The sequence below is a fragment of the Dermochelys coriacea genome, chromosome 10, assembly GCF_009764565.3.
Source record: "Dermochelys coriacea isolate rDerCor1 chromosome 10, rDerCor1.pri.v4, whole genome shotgun sequence".
NCBI classification, from domain to species: Eukaryota; Metazoa; Chordata; order Testudines; family Dermochelyidae; genus Dermochelys; species Dermochelys coriacea.
Window position 1 is genome coordinate 47,033,682 of NC_050077.1, and position 19,057 is coordinate 47,052,738.

A 19,057-nucleotide genomic window follows, 5' to 3' on the forward strand; every position below is an offset into this window, starting at 1 on the left:
TATCTTTCTAAGTATAGCTCTACCAGTTGAAGAGAAATGATTAATAAATGCTTACAGATTCAAGAACATAAGAATGGCCATCCTGGGTCAGACATTGGGTCCAGCTATTCCAGGAGTGGGCAAACTTTTTGGCCTGAGGGCTGCATCGGGTTTCTGAAATTGTTTGAAGGGCTGGTTAGGGAAAGCAGTGCCTCCCCAAATAGCCAGGCATGGCCTGGCCCCCATCCCCTTTCCAACACTCCCTCCCCCCCCCCCCCACTCCCCAGCTCTCTGTCCTCTGACCACCCCTGGACACCCTGCCCCATCCAACCTCCCCTCTCCTTCCTGCCCCCCAGATACCCCGCCCCATCCAACCCCTCCTCTCCTTCCTGACTGCCCCTGCTCCCATTCAACCCCCCTGTTCCCTACCCTCTGACTGCCCGGACCCCTATCCACACCCCCAGCCCCTGACCATCCCCCGAACTCCCCTGCCCTCTATCCAACACCCCCACCCCCTTACTGCACTGCCTGGAGCAACAGTGGCTGGCGGCGCAGCTGCACCAGAGCATGCAGCCGCGCCCATGGTCCCATAGGCCGTAGGTTGCCCACCTCTGATCTATCCCAGTATCCTGTCTTCAGATAGTGGCTGGTGCCAGATGCTTCAGGGGGAATTACAGAACAGGGCATTATCAAGTGATCTATCCTGTGTCATCAAAGAAGCAGTCTCAGCTTCTTCAAGTCAGAGATTTAGAGACACCAAGAGCGTAGGGTTGTGACCCTGACCATCTTGGCTAATAGCCCTTGATGGACCTATCTTCCCTAAACTTATCAAATTATTTTTTTGAAACCAGTTACACTTTTGGTCTCCACAACATCCTCTGGCAATGAGTTGCACAGGTTAACTGTGTGTTGTGTGAAGAAATACTTCCTTCTGTTTGTCTTAAACCTTCTGCCTATCAATGTAACACAAACCAGGGGTATCAGTCATGTGAAGGGGTAAATAACACTTCCCTATGCTCCTCCACACCATTTTTGATTTTATAGACCTCTATCATGTCTCCCCTTAGTAGTCTCTTCAAGAGGAACAATCTGTCTTTTTAATCTCTCCTCATATGGAAGCTCTTCCATACCCCTAATCATTTTAGTTGCCCATCTTTGTACCTTTTTACAATGCAAATACCTTTTTTGAGATGGGGCAACCAGAACTGAACGTGGTATTCAAGGTCTGGGTGTACCAAGGATTTATATAGAGGCATTATAATTTTTTCTCTTATCTATCATTTTCCTAATGGTTCTTAACATTCTGTTAGCTTTTTTGAATGTTGCTGCACATTGAGCAGATGCTTTCAGAGAATTATCCATAATGACTCCAAGATTCTTTTTCAGTGGTAACAGCTAATTTAGAGCAAATTATTTTGTATGTATAGTTGGGATTATGTTTTCCAATGTGCATTTCTTTGCACTTATCAACATTGAATTTCATCTGCCATTTTGTTGCCCAGTCATATGGGGCAAACCATCACAAATCTGAGGCTGAAATGAATTTTCCTTTCAAATGTTTTTTCCCCCCACAGGGGCTGATAAAAAATTGGCAGTCTGGCCCTCTTAAAACCTCTTTTGCAGCACAAAGAAAGTTGAAGTAACATTCCTTTGCTAGACAACTGTAATGTGCCATACTTGGTCAATTTGTCTATTATGTTTTAGGCAGATCTGTCATTGGAACAGAAAGATAATGGCCTCTTTAGACATGCCAAAAGGACTATGGGCTGGCAGTGAAGAAGTTCTGTAGATGAAAAATGCTATACCACATTCTGGTCCTTTCACTGTCTCAGTCTGCTGGGTTCTAGGAACAGGCGAACTGAGCATTTAACATGTAAGAGGGAAATACCTTGCCCTTTGCTTACTCCCGTCATAGTATAATGTTCTATAACTGACAGTGCACTAGACCCAGGAAACCATCTCACTTTCCTTAGGGCTCTTATAGAAATGGTCACTACCCATCTTATTTCTCAGGAAATCTGGTAAGGAATTGTGGGAAACATCTGTCTTAAGCTGAAGAGCAGCCAATTGCCCTTTAACTGCCTTGCACTGGAGTTTGGGCCTCACCTCCACTTGGTCTGATATTTCACTATGGTATTTCTGGGGCACGTTCCTTTCTTGAAAATCTCAAAGGCTTGCTGAAACATGATGAGGATGGGGGAAAGGGTGGCCCCCATTGCAATCAGATTTCCAGCTAATTGTGGGCACATCTGCTGCATGGTTTGTACCTCATTTGTCTTCCACAGCTTGGCTGTAACATGCCACACCCTTACTGACACGGCTAGGGCTTCCACATCCAGCAGTGTGGGGATTTGCTCTTGTGGCATTTTAAAAGCTTGAGCCCTGTTTCACTAATTCTGGATCCCCCGTGGGCAAAGGTTTAAGAAGTCCTAATTAGTTTGTATTTACGACTGTTATCTTGAGCTGCATGTTTCAGTCTAAGTGAAGAAACAAGAATATAGTCCTAGAAGAGTGTGATTGGCAACAATGAAAACCTCTTGTTACCTTGAGAGAAATCAGCTCACTACCTCAATGCCTCCTTCCAATTATTGTTTAATTATTAACCAGCAACATGTTCCCAGTGCAGAGGCTGAGCCAGTCACCAGCTGACTGTTATAGGAGTATAGCTTTGAATCAACTGTACGTTGCCAGTTTTTTTTCTTTTCTTGCAGCTCTCGTTTTCCAGAACGATATTTAAGACGACATGTTAAGAGCGCTACCCATAATGGGAGTTAAATTCTAGAGTGCTGTTTCCAATCTTTCTGATAACTCCTACGGCTGACATCCGTTTACTGCTGCTACGCAGAACAAGCTAGATTGCGAGTCAAATGGCTGGAGTGGTATTTGCCTGGGAGCCATTGCTCCTGTGGCAGCTCCCTAAAAAGTCAGTCGAGAGACTCTGGAGTTCAGTTTCTCAGACTGGTGTCCTGCTGACAGTGAGTTTTCACCCTAGTATTTTCCTGTGATGCGTTCAGTACTGCTAGCAGCAGCAGTAGGAGCAGTCACCTGTTGGTGCATATCTGGCAAACATGCACATATTTGTACACACACTGATGGACTCTGGCATGCTCCTAACACTTAGTCACTCTCACAGAAGAGTGAACACACAGATTATTAATAATACTTCTCTTTCCCCTCTGCGCTCCCACCTAACACAAATCGGTCTCCTTTCTCATTAAATATAACCGCCTTGTTTAGAAAGAATCCACCAGAAAGAGACTGACAAACTGAGGCTTTAATGCACCTGGAAGATGAGAACAAACTGCTATGTTTCTGTCCCTGTCCGTCCGTGTGTGTGTCAGTGTCCAGCTAATTTATACCTCAAATCCAAGTGGGAGTGAATGCAGCTTTTTGTCAGTATCATTGGTATAATGGTGGGGATTTTCCTGCCCTATTACAGAGACTCTGGATAATGCTGGCCCTTGTTTGGTGTTGGGGGGGAGGGAGGGGGAGACAGCAGACTGGTAACTAACGTTGATACTGGAGGCCTGATGTGAAAAACAAATAGCAGATTTCACAGGAGCTACTGAAGAGCTCTGAGCATGAAAAGACTTGGCCCTTAGTGCCGCTGCTTGGAATGTACCTAGAATGTGAAGCCATGAAATGGGCTTAATGCAGATCAAATGTGCAGGTCTCATCAACCTCAGAGCACAGCAGGTTGTCCCAGAATACTCCAGCTGCAAGTGATAAAATGGCTTTTCAGTTGCAGTAATGATGAAAGAGGGAAATGAGGGGAAAGCTGTAACTCTTCCTTTGTTGGAAGATTTTTTTGGGTCTGTATTTAGGTGAATTGTACTCTCCATAGCTGTGACCCGGGGGAGGGGTCCAGACAGTCAAGGTGACTGTTGTGCAGAACAAACTTTGAACTGGCTCAACAATGTGACCAGTCTACTGACTTTGGGCTCGTCCACATGAGACGTTAGTGCACGGCAAGCCAGGGTGTAAATCTACAGTGCACTAGCTTACTGCACAGTAGCATCCAGTATGGACACTGCTACAGCACACTGAAAGTTCCATAGTGCTTTTGGATACATTTGTGTTTCAAAGTATCCATGTGGGACGTTACTGTGCAGCAAGCATGCACTGTAAAGTCAGGCACTGACCTGCCGTGCACGAATGTCCTGTGCAGACAAACCCTTATCTTTACCTTGCTTTAAGTTGCTGCACCGCCCTCGAACTCTCCCCTTCTAGACTGCATCTTCCACCTCCCTTCACTGTGGGAGGGTGAAAGGTTGGGAAGGGCATGACTTCCAGCTCTGCTGCAAAAGGAGAGAATTTTAGGGATGTGAATATTCATATACAACTAAGTGTGGCACTGACAGGCACTGAGCAAGTCTTCTCATATAGTTTTGCTAGTGCATCTCAGTCCTTAGCAGAGAATGATAATCCTAGCAAATTGTGTAGAAGTATTGTGGCATGGATAAACATCCACAAAGCAGTAAGTTTTAGACCTAACCCCTCTGAAACATACTTTCAACTTAAAATGAATCTGAAAAACAGTTCTCCAGAGAACTGCAAACACCTGCAACACTGAACCACTTACAACTCCTCTTTTACTTAAGGGGGAGGAGATGGAGGCATAGTAAAGGCTGGCAAAAGAAATGTGTGTGTAGTGTAGTTATAGCTGAGTCAGTCCCAGGATACAAGAGACACAAGGTAGGTGAGGTAATATCTTTTATGGGACCAAATTCTGTTGGTGAGAGAAGCACACTTGAGCCACATAGAGCTGCTCTTCAGGTCCTGAAGAAGAGCTCTATGTGGCTCAGAAGCTTCTCTCTCCCCCACAAACAGAAGTTGGTCCAATAAAAGAAATAGTTATTTCTGTGGGCCTTTGCTCTGCACTTAGAATCATACAATATCAGGGTTGGAAGGGACCTCAGGAGGTCATCTAGTCTAACCCTCTGCTCAAGCAGGACCAATCCCCAATTTTTGCCCAGGATCCCTAAATGGCCCCCTCAAGCATTGAGCTCGCAATGCTGGATTTAGCAGGCCAATGCTCAAACCTCCCCGCATTTAGTAATTTCCTGAATGTGCTCTGGTATGAAATCTTTAGCATCTTCAGGGTCCATGCTTTCCTCTTGGATCTGTTGGAATTTTGTTTCACTGACCAATGAAATATACTCGGATAGCACTCTGAAGTATATTTTACCTTTTTCAGAACCCTTTTAGTGCGTGCTTTACATTGGGTGTGTCCACATTTAGCGTAGGTAAGTGCTAAGGAACCCACCCCAGTTGGTCATACTGATGCAGTCACAAACTTTGCATTAGGTACACAGTGATGGTCTTCCTCATGACACTCTCCCTCCTGCCCCCCACCTCCCTGTTTTCACCATGTTGTCATCAAAACTTCTTGGTGGTGTTCTAGTATAATGGAAATATCTTATTGGGATTATCACTAGTGTTTTGCAAGAAGTTACTCTGGAGAAATGACTGTGTGTGTGGAAGAGAACTAACCGAAAATTGTGGTGTAACACTCTAAGAGATTGCACGTATTAGCACATCGGAAAAGGCTCCTTTTGAAGGAAGGCTGTTTTGCTCATTTAAAGTACTGCCTTTGTGAAGATCTCGTAAACCCTCTCTGACTGTACAACTCTGCTAATTCTGGTCAAGGTTACTGTGTGACCTTGGTTTTCCCAGGTGGCTTGGCCATTCTGTTTTTGATGTGCATATACATAGGAGGGACTTTGTAAGCCTGAGCATGTGGCTTTAATTTTTTCCTTTTTAGATATGGAAATACTCATGGCAAATGCATGGTATTGACAAAAGCATTTACTGATGGATTCTTTTACCTATAGGCACCACTGGTGCTTATCATACACATGTCCAAGATATACCCCCTCCATCTGCCCTTTCTCAACTTCACAAGTTTCTTTTGCTCCTGTAAGGATATCTTGGTTTCTGAATAAAATAATGTAATTCTCTAAATTGGGTGTAAACTCTCCACTCCTGTTGTCAATGTTAAGCATACAGCGTAAGTGATTTTAGAGGAGCTGTGTCTCCTAGCATGAAAACAGAAGTTCCACAGTGAAGAAATCTCTCTCAGCATGCTACTCCAGAAAGAAGAGCTCCTAGTCATTGCTCTCAGGAGAGATGATTCGTGAGCAAATAAAGAATAAAACACGTGGATGTTCTGAATTAAATTAACAAACCTCTATTCTATGCTACCTGGACCCTGAACTGTATAAAGCTCACTTCGGGATTTATTTCATTCACTGAATCGGCTACTTATTTTGGCCAGTTGATCTGATTTAAGGAGCTGAGAACTATGGTAACTGGGTTCCTGTGTAAAATGATGGATAGGTTTGAATCAGGGCACATCATCATTTACTCGCTATTCTCCCCATTATTGATTACTTGTTTGTGTTAGTTGTATATGCTTTTATTTATATTGCATTCTTTTGTAGGAGCCTTGAGCACTTAAGGAGGGAAGGATCACGCTGTATATGATATTAATAGAATCATAGGGCTAGAAGGGACCGCAAGGGTCATCTAGTTTAACCCCCAAATCACACAAGAAGTTTGTAGCAAAGCAGGAAATTGAACCTAGATCTCTCTTGTCCCAAGCTAACAGCCTAGCCACTGCACCATCATTTGTCCCATTAAGGTTGCAGAGTTAGTCGCTCAAGTTAGGAAATTCCAGAGTGAAAATCACCCATTCAACCTTAATTCGGCCCCCTTGTGCATGTGTGTTCATATACGCCTGTGCTCGGCATCACAGTGGACCCTGGTAACGGGGAGGAGCACTTGCTGGGAAAGTCCTGCTCGTTGGAGAATTTAGCTGCCAAACTCGGACAAGTCTTTCCTGAACAGAGATTTTTTCAGAGACTTCTAATTTGGCCAAATTTGGGCAAATTTTCTTGCGGCTGATAAGGCACATGTGACATGAGAGACCCCCTGCCACATATTAAGTCCCCTGCGCCAAAGTAGGGAGATGTTAACTTTTAATACTGGCAAAATGTTTTTCCCTGATCTTGAAACAGCCTGAAACTGGGGGGGGGGGGGGGGGGGAATTAGCTTGAGGTAAACACCCAGCATGGATAATGTCAAAGGTTAAAAAGTTATAAGCAAGTGAAAACGGGGTCTTACAATGGGATGTTTTGAGTATTCGCATAGTAGTGCTACCAGTTCTACCTATAATTAATAAAAAATTAGAGTGGAAGTTTGTTTGTTTGCTGGACTCCAGAAGACTTTTTTGTAAACTTATCCAGAGTTAAGATAACTAATTGTTAAGAATTTTAAATATTTACTGATTGGAGTTGGGGAGAATAATTCCTCTTAATTGGTGTGAATGTGTTTCCACATAGTTTGCTTTATATCCCTCCATATAATATGCCAATCTGACATCAGTCTTCTCTTAAAATAACCAATTTAAGGACTTCCTATTAAGCTTCTCCCTGGAATGCAGGAGGATGTAAATTGAGGATGTAAAGTTCACTTCTGCCTGGCCATGAGGATTTAGATTTTGGCTTGTGAAGAGTTAATCTATTGTCCCATAACCCAGATATTAGTGTTCCAAATCCTTTCCTCCCAAAGATCTTCTTTATATTGGTACTTCCTAGTCATTGCAGATGCTCTGGGCTCTCTGGCTTCCTAGTTGACTTGGCAGCCTGTTTCTAATCAAGTGATTAATGACTCTTGCTGTGCTCAAGCAACTCAAAACCTTGCTATTTGGATACTGTGGTGATGAGGGCCTTACAGGTACATAGGCAAATACAAAAAGGCAGAACTGTTTGGCATACATTCCAGACCCTCTGCCACAACCCGTAAGCAGCTGGCCTTATGTTGCCCAGCTAAGCCTAGTTGGGGCTGTATGTCTGTTCCGCTCCCTTCATTCCTTTGCATTTCTTCCAAACGTATTCATGTGTCCACTTTGACTGGTGAAGAAGAGTTCATCTCCCACCTCTGCTTGTTAGTCCAAAGGTCGTAGGGGTGGAAACCCCACCAGTTGCAAAGCTGTTCAACATCTGGCAGAGAAATGGGGAATAGCAAATCTTTTGGACCCAGCTGTGTCAGTAGCAGTTGAACAGTGGGACTTTATTTGATCTTAATATGAGGAGCAGTAAATTTCCCTTGGACCTTGACTGGGATGGGAGTGCACTTGGCACTGGGATGTAGTTGCCCCCTTCCCCCTGAAACTTAAAATGGTTGGAGGCTTGGTCAATATAGTAGGATTGTGGTCACTGGGAAAGTGTGTGCACATGCCAGTTAGGCTGCCTCCGGCTCAGCAGCTGAAATCTGATAAGGGGCCGCTAACTGTCAGTCTTACTTATTGAGGAGGGAAGCAGAGACCGATGGCATTTCTAGGGGTCCAGATAAGAACTGGGCCTCCTGTCAAATAGAACATGATTAATTACCCTCAGTCCCAGCTCCTGCTTTGATAGGAGTTTCTGATGATCCGCAGGCTTGCAGATCAGGTGGTGACATTCCCATTGGGAGGTGAGAATGCCCACTGTGGAAATGCAGCAAACCTGGGGAGAGATTAGATCAGTGATGGCGCTGGCAGAGAGGGATCCTTGATTCTCATTTCCCCATAGCTGTTTTTCTCATTTTAACGTCGGCAGCTTATGCAACAGAGGTGACAACGGAACCTTTCATGTGGAGGAACTGGGAACAGTTTGACTGATTGCTGCATGCAGGGTCCCTGGTTCAACACAACCAGCCCTGCTTAAAATCCTGGATTTTGTGCTTGGAGATGATTCCAAGTAAAGCAGGAGCCTGGAATGGGAACTTCTAATGTTAATTACATATTGCTGACTAATTTAATCAATGGACTCCATTTAGAGAGAAGAGGAATAACAGAGGGATAGTGCACATGTAGAAAGTACAACCACGTTCCCCCTCCCTCCCCATCTAATTTAGTTTTCATTTCATTTCAAGGGTCAGTTCCTGCTTTCCTCATTTTTTTTAAAATCTCCACAGGCTTGCTCCAGCCTGTCTCACAGGCCTCACCCTCTTCCTTCTCCATTCCCTCTGATCATCTGGTGCTTCTGTCCTACCCCTTCACGCACTGTTGGTCTGCTCCCCCGCAGATTCTGAAGTCTAGAATAGCATCTCTTTCCTCATCTTGTATCTGTATGCAAGTTGTTGACAATGGGCTTTTCTTTACCTATTAATTTCTCTCTCTAACTCCATGAAGCATTTTGTTACAGTTTGTATGAAAGACATTCTGAAAAATAATATTGCATGGTGGCATCCTTATCTAGTGTGTCTTGCTCTAGAAAGGGAATCTTTAAAGAGGTATGAGGGAGAGATTTAAAGAGTACATCACTAGGAAGGGTGTGAAGAAATTGCCCAGGGAATCGCTGCGACAAAGGAAGGGTAATGACCTCTCTTTAATCAAACTAGATTAGAACTCCCAAACCTGGCCAAGAAACAATCTTTCAAAGAAGTGTTGGCACAGGGTAAAGAGGAGAAGGATAGGTCGCTGCTCTGGTTGAGTCCCAGCCTAAAATCTCACAAAGACCAGCCATCTTGAGGCATGTGTAAGGGGCAGGAGGGGGGAATATTTTGCTCCAATATGTAGGTCTTGAAACGTGGATAAATTACATTATCCCCAGTTTACAGATGGGAAGATTGAGGCACAAATCAGTAAAGTGATTGGCCAAATCATACTGGAAAAAGGCAGAAGAGCAAAGAACCCCAGTCTCCTGACTTGCTCACCAGTGCTCTTTCCATTGAACCTTGTAGACTCCTGGCCTCCAGGTGTAAGAATACCTGTTAAAAGAATACTTCCAAGGTTCTCCTCTTCCTCACTTCCCCCCACACCTCCAAAATTAGAAAAAAGCAAGCCAGTTACTCAGCCCTATATGCTTCTCAAACACGGGAGACATTCAAAATGATCAGAATAAAACCTTTAAGCTTCTGTGTATTTATTCAGTTACATTCTCTTGAAGGTAAAAGAAGGCTTTCAGAGAAGGGAATGGTATGGTTGGGAAGAAGGGGCTGCAAAGGTGGCTCAGTCATAACTACAGTCTTGATTTTTTCAAGAAACCCCAACTGTAATTACAACTTTCTTCCCCTTCACAAAATCCACCTGCCTACAGGCTGTTCGGTGGCTTCTCCTTTTTTCATATCATAAAATTCAGGTGTCTTGTGGAGGATTTTGAAAGTGAGAACAACTTTGCCCCTCTCTATTTGTCCATTCATCTCCAGAGATACCCCACTCAGCCCCCAGCTTGCTTACTTCTCCCACCCACATTTTGATGCTTTCTACAAGCTTGCTCCAGGAGTACCCTTGCTGGATTGATCTAGAAGAGCCATCTTATCCTGTAAATCATTTCTCAAGGCCCACCTCTGCAGTGATCCCTACAAGTAATGGCTAGACTGTGGGGTAGTCAGGGAAAACCGATCTAACCTTTCTTTTAAAATATAATGTATACAAAATATTGAGCCATTTTAAAATCTTGACTCCCATTGTCCTGCCCTTGATCCTTTGTCATATTAGAGGACAGAGACAATCTGCCTGGTTGTTTGTATAGCATTTAGCACAGCAGAGCCTCCATTTTCATTGGGGCCTGTGGTCACGACTGCAGTATGTAGACGTTTGTGTTCCTCGGAATCCCATCATGTCAGTTGAGCAGCAACCCTTTTCCATGGGATGCAAATGCCTCACCCTGTTGTTTATTGTAGTGTCTAGGCCCCAGTCTGATTCTGATTACTCGGTATCAGAGGTGAGGTGGCCTGGGGTTGTGTAGTGGGTTCACTTCAAGGGAGGAAAAGGTAGTCATTCCTGCAGCAACAGTGTGGAGAGGAGCCCCGCCACCCCTTCTCTGATTTGAAGAAGACCCCAAAGCCAGTGTAGCGACGGCAGAAGGCGTTTTTGTGAGCTGGTAGACTAGAGGGAAACAGGCTGGAAAGTACAGTAAAATGAGTTTGCCATCAAACAGCAACAAGTCTTATGCTGTGCCCCAGGTCAGTGACCTTTCCCTCTGGAATTCTCCCCTCTGACCTCTGGATCATTAATCCTGATGCTGCCAGATGACAGTAATCCATCATGGGCCCTGACAAGGCTTGCAGCCGACTGTGAAAGGATCCGCTCGGCTTCAGCCTCCTCCTGCCCCATGATGCTACTTGTTTTTCAGCCTTTCGTGTTCAGAGCTGGAGGTTTCCAATAAAGACTTTATCACCTTTCCCTTCCTCTGAAAGGACTGGGGGAGGGGCTCAAAGAGCAGCCTTTCCTCACTTACTGTCTGCATTTCGTAATCAGCTCCTGTGAAATGTGCTTTGCTCTGGCTGACTAAACCAGTGGAGAGCACCCAGAGCTTATGGGAACCCAAAACACAACCCCTGTTGCATTCCCTAGCTCATGCAAGTTAAGAGAATGTTACTCAATGTTCTCCTTTTATGGAAAGTCCTGTAGCATTTCATAGAAAATGACCACTTCCCTCTATGCTGTGGTTTTAGCTTTCCTACAGAACGTAACAGAAAGTGTGTCTCTCTTGTAAAACTCTGCAGGATGGTTAAAGAAAATCCATTAAAAATCTCATTCTGTGGGTTTTTGGAGTCATTTTTTTATAGACCTCTTGTAGAAGTTCCTATAAGGGTCCTAAGTATCAGAGGGGTAGCTGTGTTAGTATGTATCCACAAAAAAACCGAGGAGTGCGGCGGCACCTTAAAGACTAACAGATTTATTTGGGCATAAGCTTTCATGGGTAAAAAATCCCAATTCTTCAGATGCATGGAGTGAAAATACAGATACAAGCATAAATATATATTGGCACATGAAGAGAAGGGAGTTGCCTTCTCTAACTCTAACGTAACTCCCCTCTCTTCATGTGCCAATATATATTTATCCCTGTATATATAATTTTTACTCCATGCATCTGAAGAAGTGGGTTTTTTACCTATGAAGGCTTATGCCCAAATAAATCTGTTAGTCTTTAAGGTGCCGCCGCACTCCTCGTTTTTTCTGTAAGGGTCCTGTTTTTAAAAGTTATCCAGAGGAAGAGGGTATTTCCTGGTGGTTACAGCTGGGTATGGGAAGGCAGATTTGGGTTCTGTTCCTCCACTAGCTTTTTTTACTCTGGCCCTCAGTTTCCCCATCTGTAAAATGAGGATAATATTTTCACAATCCCTCTGTGAGGTAGGTGAATTAATTCATTAATGTATGTAAAGTACTTTGAGATCATGGGTTGAGAGGAGCTAGAGAGGGTGAAAAATTGTGGTTTTGGCTAAAGCTGTTTTAAAAAAAAAATCTAATATCTCAGTATTTCCCCTTGCCACCCCCTTGTTTTCCTGAGGAACCTTATTAATGGCCCTTTTTTTCATGTTCCAGCTATCCCATCTGGCCACTGTCCAAGCATAGCTGGATGAAAGTCCCTTATGAGCGAGCTAATACTATTCTCTAAATTGGATTGGGGAAAAGTGGATGGTTTTGAGCAACACAAGATGGTCTCGGGAGAGGAGGAGAGAAGAGGGAGGAGTACTCCAGTTGTGCCCTCCCCTGTCATTGTTGACCAAAGAACTTGGCTCTGATATGGACCATAGCATCATCAGTGCAACTTTTATAATTATCTACTTTGTTGGAACACTCTGCAGGATTCCATTGAAAGTGGCAACCTTGTCAGAAATATGTATCCAGCAGCAAAGGGGTTAAAAACAAACTCTCTTCCTATTTGTGGGGAGGGATGAAAGAGGGATAAATAAGATTTTTATTCACACACCCTGTCCTGCAGAGAAGTTGAAGGTTCACAGTTCAGTGTCTGCAAGTCCTCCCAGGAAAATAAGCGAACAAGTCATCGACATAAGCCACCAGCTCTATTAAACAAGGGCTTTGACGAGAAGGTGGAGCACATGCTCTTGCCAGACTGCTCCTACAGAGTTTTCTATACGGAAATGCTGTCTCTGTCTACGTGGAACCTTTAACCATGCTCAGTGAACTTCTTTACAAATCTTAACATGGTTCAAACTGACTTAGGCCTTGTCTACGCTAGAAAATTGTACCGCTTTACTCATCCTATTATAGTTAAAGTGGTATAACCCCTCTATGTGGACACAATTCTAGTAGTATAAAAGTGCTTGCCGTATGGGAAGGAGAATAAGTTATCTTGGTATGGGCATATTTATGCTGGTATATTTGCATCTACCTAGGAGTTGTACTGGTGGAACTATACTAGTAAAAAAAAATAAATCACACCCTAACCAACACATTTATACCATCATAACTTTCTAGTGTAGACCAGCCTTTGGTTTAAACTCTGACTGGCTAATTAGGGTGAATGGGGACCAAACACATTTACATTGTTTGGGAATGATTATAGTCTTGGTCCTGGAGGGAACTATAGGATGCACAATGAAAGCGGCAGATGAGATACCACTGATAGATAACAGGCTGGCATTACTGCTTTACAGGTGCTTCCTCTGTGGCAAGAAGACAGCTGAATGGGGATATATGATAGATGTATACAGAATAGTTAATGGTCAGTCCAGGGTTCCAATTTACCTTCTTCCATAATACAAGAACAAGGAGACAACTCAGTACAACTAAAAGATAGCAAGTTTAAAACTAACAAAAGGATGTATTTTATATAGCATGCAATTAACTGGTGAAACTCCATGCCAGCAGGTATTGAGGGGAAAAGGCATAACAGGATTCTACAAAAAAAGTTTACACACTTGGGGCATTGGGAATGTCAGTGAAGTTTACACAAAGCAGAATAAAAACCATTTATAAGGGCTATAAAGTCTTTTGCTCTATGGCATATACCATATCCGCTGTTGGGTGTTGGAAGAAATCTCCTCTGTGGGCTAATTATTTCACAATTGTCCATTACTGGGTTTCTTATGCCTTCCTGTAAAGATTTTGGTACTGACCTCTGTCCTAGACAGGACAGTGAAATTAGATGGATCATTGCTTTGATCCAGCATGGCATTTTCTATGTAATGAAATATTTGCCATGCCTACACTTTTCTTTCTTGTTGGCTAGATTTCATTAGTTTCAACTTTGAAATCGCAGCTTCTTACTTTTAAGTTCTGGGAAAGGGGCACTGGCATGTTAAAAATCAGATTTTCATACCTCTGTTAACCTGTGAGTTTACTAAAACTGAACAGAAGTTTGTCCCACAGCACTCTGCAAAAGGAAGCCTAGAGTCTGAAATCTAATGTACAGCATCACTCTGTATGCTGATTGTTTACTCAATTTGGACAATGAAAATGGATTAGTTAGTTTCACTTTCTGGCTCTCAGGCAGTAGTTTCTTGCTACTGTATTTGGGTTGCAAATGCAGCAAGGGAAGGTCTGCAACGTTTCCCAGAAAACCCACTTAAATGGAATTTTTTAAAAAAATCAGATTTCAGTTGATCTTCAATTTCTGTTAAACCTAATTTTAGAAAGCCTAGATGTTGACTCTAAGTCAACTGGGCAACAACATCCCTTTAAACACAAGCTGCGGGAGGGAGTGGGGGGACTTAACATTTGCAAATGTGCTCATAATGCGTAAAATAGCCAAATTGTGGTTGGAGGTGAAGGAGACAGAGTGCTGGAGTAAGCGTCCAAACTCTTCTCGCGCCCTAATCACCCCTCTCCCCCGCAAAAAAGAGAGGGGGCAGCAGTGACTTAGTAACACAGAGTATCAGAATTCAGCTTCCCCATGCTTGTAGTAGTGGTGGTGGGGAGGCTGGAAGCAGTGTGGCAACAGCATCCTACCCCTTAGAGGCGGGGGATCATCCACTGACCCTCTCTGGCTTATGCAGAAACAGTTCTGATGGACTCTGGAGGCAGCTGTAATCCGGCTTCCCTCTGCCAGGGAGAGTGTCAGTATCAAATAAGGAATAAGAGAGAAGAGCTTAAAATGGGAGAAGGGGGTTAGGATCACTCAAGGGAGGGGAAACAGGAGTAAGACCAAAAGTACTGTATTAAGAGCATGAGCAGAAGCAACTGCAAAAGGGGAGTGTGGCTAGGGGGAGAGTAGATCTTAGCCAAAATATCATCATTCCCTTTCATCTCTGCTCTCTCATATTAAGTACAGAAAATATAAAAGAGGAAGAGAACATTTTGACAACCGCTCAGCGAATCCTGATGCATAAGCAGGTCTTGTTCTTTGCCAGGATCTGTTTCGTGGGTTCTTCAGCTCCCTCATGAGCATGAATGAAACAAATTGTTGTGTCTAGTAGTGCACTGGGAAGCTCACGTAGATCAAACCTCTGTGCTGCTCCTCTGCTGTCTTTCATATCTCCGGTCCTGAATTTAAAAACCCCCTACTTCTTCCCCTCCCCTGAGTTTGCCTATTCCACAAGTTGCTGCCTAGCTGCATGTTTTTATTTGTCTGGTAATTGCTTTTGCCTGCAGGAAAGGATTTTCCATGAACTGGATTTGGTGTGTAGCTAAATCGCTCTCATTTTCTTGCCTACAGAGCACGTTCTGGTCAGGTTACAAACAAAATTACCTTCTTTTCTCATTAGCGGGAAGATCAATAGCTCCAACCTGCCTGACTGTTTTCTTGTCCTCATTTTCTGTCTCCATGATCCCCTCCCTGCCATCCTGTTGTGATATTGCAGGAACTCCCATCAATCGGATCCCCATCATGGCGAAGCAGATCCTGGATCTCTATATGCTCTACAAACTGGTGACTGAGAAAGGGGGGCTGGTGGAAATCATAAACAAGAAGATATGGCGGGAGATCACCAAAGGCCTTAACCTGCCCACCTCCATCACCAGTGCAGCGTTTACACTTCGGACCCAGTAAGTATAGAGCCCTCCTGCATGCAACAGGAGCGAAGTGGGGAGGGGGAAGAGTAGAGAGGAGAAAGGAAGAGGGGGGATGAGGGGAAAGAAATAAGCAAACTGTCCTCTACTATGGCAAGAATGGACCTGATTGGCTGTTTGTTTCGACCTTCCTCCACCTTGTTCCCCACAGTCTCTTCACCTCAGCTTCGCGCCACACCAACCCCTCTTACCTTCTTTCCCCCTGCTCTGCCCCCTCGCCCCATTTCTCTTCAGTGATCCCTCTCTCTTCAATTGTCTTTCTCTTTAGCTGATCCCCTCCAAACTAAATCAGCCCTCACCCCTCCAAAAGTAATAATCATGGAACGACCATGCCATTTGTTACAATCACATGGTTACCCCTTCCCCCACCCTGTGTCTGGTCTGTGTAGATTGTAAGCTGTGGGGCACGGAGCATCTACTGCTTTGTGTTTGTGCAGTGCCTAGCACAGTGAGTGCCCATTCATGGTTAGCTTAAGATACTAGTATAATAAACATTATAAATAATAATCAAATAGTCTTCTGATTTCAGAGTAGCAGCCGTGTTAGTCTGTATTCGCAAAAAAGAAAAGGCGTACTCGTGGCACCTTAGAGATTAACAAATTTATTTGAGCATAAGCTTTCGTGAGCTACAGCTCACTTCATCGGATGCATTCAGTGGATTGAATGCATCCAATGAAGTGAGCTGTAGCTCACGAAAGCTTATGCTCAAATAAATTTGTTAGTCTTTAAGGTGCCCACAAGTACTCATAGTCTTCTGAGTTTCCAACTTGTGTTTTAGCACCTAGATACTGTGGTAATTGCTCCCAGCCCCATAAATACTTAATATAGATTAGATAGGATAGCACTAAACCTAGGGAGAGAGGAATAGAACTGTCAACATGGAGGCAGGCAGAGATGGCTCCTAACATTTTTGTTCAGGCTAAGAGGCAGTGTGGTTCAGTGACTTGAGCAGGGCACTGGGAATCAGGAGTCGGGGATTCCCAGCTCTGTCCCGAATTCATTATGTGACCTGTCTATCCCTCAGTTTCTCATTCTGTAAAATGGAGATACTCATGTATTTCAAAGGCAGGTTAAGACCTATGGTGATCTCCCGCCAGATGTTCCTAAAGTGCTTTGAGAGCCTTGGAAAAGACTCTATAGAAGGGTAAAAAACAATTCCCCATCTGTATAATGAAAATAATGATACCTACCTCCTTTGGAGTGTGCTTTGAGATCTACTCATGAAAAGTGCTGTATAAGAGCTGTGTGGTGGTCTTATCACTGGAGCAGGAGAGTAGTAAAGTCTTTTCATTCTAAACTGCTTCTCCATAGCTTGGGAGTTCTTGGAACCTGCCTTTTCACTACACTTTTCCAGGCATGGCCTCTTTGCAAAGTGATTGATTTTTTTTTTAAAGCTTGGACAAAAACTGTTTGGCCTCTTTCGAATACAAGGAGAGTTTGGGGGTTTTATTACATTTTTTCAAACAGTCAAAACAGCTGGGTATAGAAAGTTGAAATGTGGCATGAAAACAGCTCTCAGTGAGGATAAGTACTTGTGAGTGTTCAGTCAAATTTAGTTGTGCCCAGGTTTAAAAATCGCATGCCTAGTACAGTTAATATGGGATTTTTCACCATGTTCTTAAAGCACACAGAGAAAGAAGGTGCTGCTGGACCCAGTGCAACTAATTTAGGAACATAGTGAAAAAAATACTGGAGGTGTAGATTCATAGATTCCAAGGCCAGAAGGGATCACTGTAATCATCTGGTCTGACCCCCTGTATAACACAGGCCAGAGAACTGCCCCAAATAATTCCTAGAGCTGAGCTTTTAGGTCATGATTTAAAAATTGTCAGTGATGGAGAATCCACCACAGCCTTTGGTAAATTGTTCCAATGGTTAATGACTCTCATTGCTAAAAAAGAACACCTTATTTCTACCCTGAATTTGTGCAGCTTCATCTCCCAGCCATTAGATTGTGTTCTGCTAGACTGAAGAGCCTGCTGATAAATATTTGTTCCCCATGTAGGTATTTAGAGACTGTAATCCAATCATCCCTTAAATCTATAACTAGGTCTGTGACTAAATAAATTGTCTTCTGGCAAGGGCTGCATGGGAGCTTTGGCCCCTATCCTTCTGAACCTTGAAAGCGCAAAAGGGCTAGGGACTCCTAATGTGCACTAGTTCAGTTGCCTGGGTGGGAGCCCTACTCTGATGCACCATGGGAGCTTGGCAATTCTTTGGGCTCAGAGAAAGGAGAATTTCTCCTGTGACCCTCCCTAAGGCATTCAGGAAAGCATCTCCCTCCTCAGTTGCTTGGGACAAGGGGGCACCAGTAATCTAGTCACATAAGTTCAGATAAGGGAGTTCACATTGCTTATGTCAGTTTTCTTACAATCAGAAGAGCTTTGCTGTCTCAGAGAGTGAGGCGCCTGCTCTATTTTATTTTTCTTTTCTATGTAATTTACTTAGAACAAACCCCTAAAACCCACCAAAGAAATTCCAGGAGAGGTGGGCAAAACTAAGAGACCATTATGGTTGTACAGCTTATCACTCGAGTCAAGCAATTTGAAAGTTAGAATTGATCCCTTAACTTTTCCCTTTGTACATAAGCATTCAAATTGTGGTCTTTAATTGTATGATTTCTTAAAGACAATGTTATGTCATACACTTTCTTTCAACTTCCTTAGAGTTACACATGTAGCATCGTGTAGTACGGTGCTGTTCTCTGCAAAGGCTGGACTATGAGTCCATGAAAGTCATCTGTATGAAAACGACACCTGACACCCGAACTACACAGCTGACTGCAGACTAAGCATAAGACCACAAAGCAAAAATGAATAGTGGTTGGCAGAGTTAGGTCTTCAAAGGGCCCAGTCCTGCAAGCGCTCCTGAGCAATGCTTAGTACCATGAGAATTCCCATAATCTACTTTTTTCAGGTGCTGCTGAGTACACTTGCTTTGATCTCCCCTCTCCATGTGTTTCTCTCAGGTATATGAAGTACTTATATGCCTACGAATGTGAGAAGAAGTCCTTAAGCTCTCCTGCTGAGCTGCAGGCTGCGATCGATGGCAACAGGCGGGAAGGCAGACGGCCCAGCTACAGCTCCTCCTTGTTCAGTTATTCACCCACCGCCACAGGGCCTCCTTCCCTCCTGTCTCCTCAAAAGATCCGCTTTCCGATCATCGGCCTGACCCCAGGCAGTGGAACCAGCAACTCCCGTCTCTCTCCAGCAGCAGCTCTCAGGAAAGGTCTGCTATTTACCTCTGTGCAGGACAGAGAATGTCTGTGGGGGAAGTAGGCAGTGGGTGAAATTCAATTTCAATGTCTGGCCAAACTTGGGTAAAAGAAAGTTTGGG

General features: G+C 43.8%; 1 protein-coding gene across 1 annotated transcript in view; it reads left to right on the forward strand.

Annotated features, from left to right (window-relative positions):
* ARID3B (AT-rich interaction domain 3B) overlaps nucleotides 1–19,057 on the forward strand; it is a 48,798-nt gene that overhangs the window by 18,032 nt on the left and 11,709 nt on the right. The window contains exons 5-6 of the mRNA XM_038418068.2: nucleotides 15,514–15,697; nucleotides 18,690–18,949. Of these exons, the coding sequence (XP_038273996.1) occupies nucleotides 15,514–15,697; nucleotides 18,690–18,949 (444 nt within the window). The remainder of the gene's footprint in view (nucleotides 1–15,513; nucleotides 15,698–18,689; nucleotides 18,950–19,057) is intronic.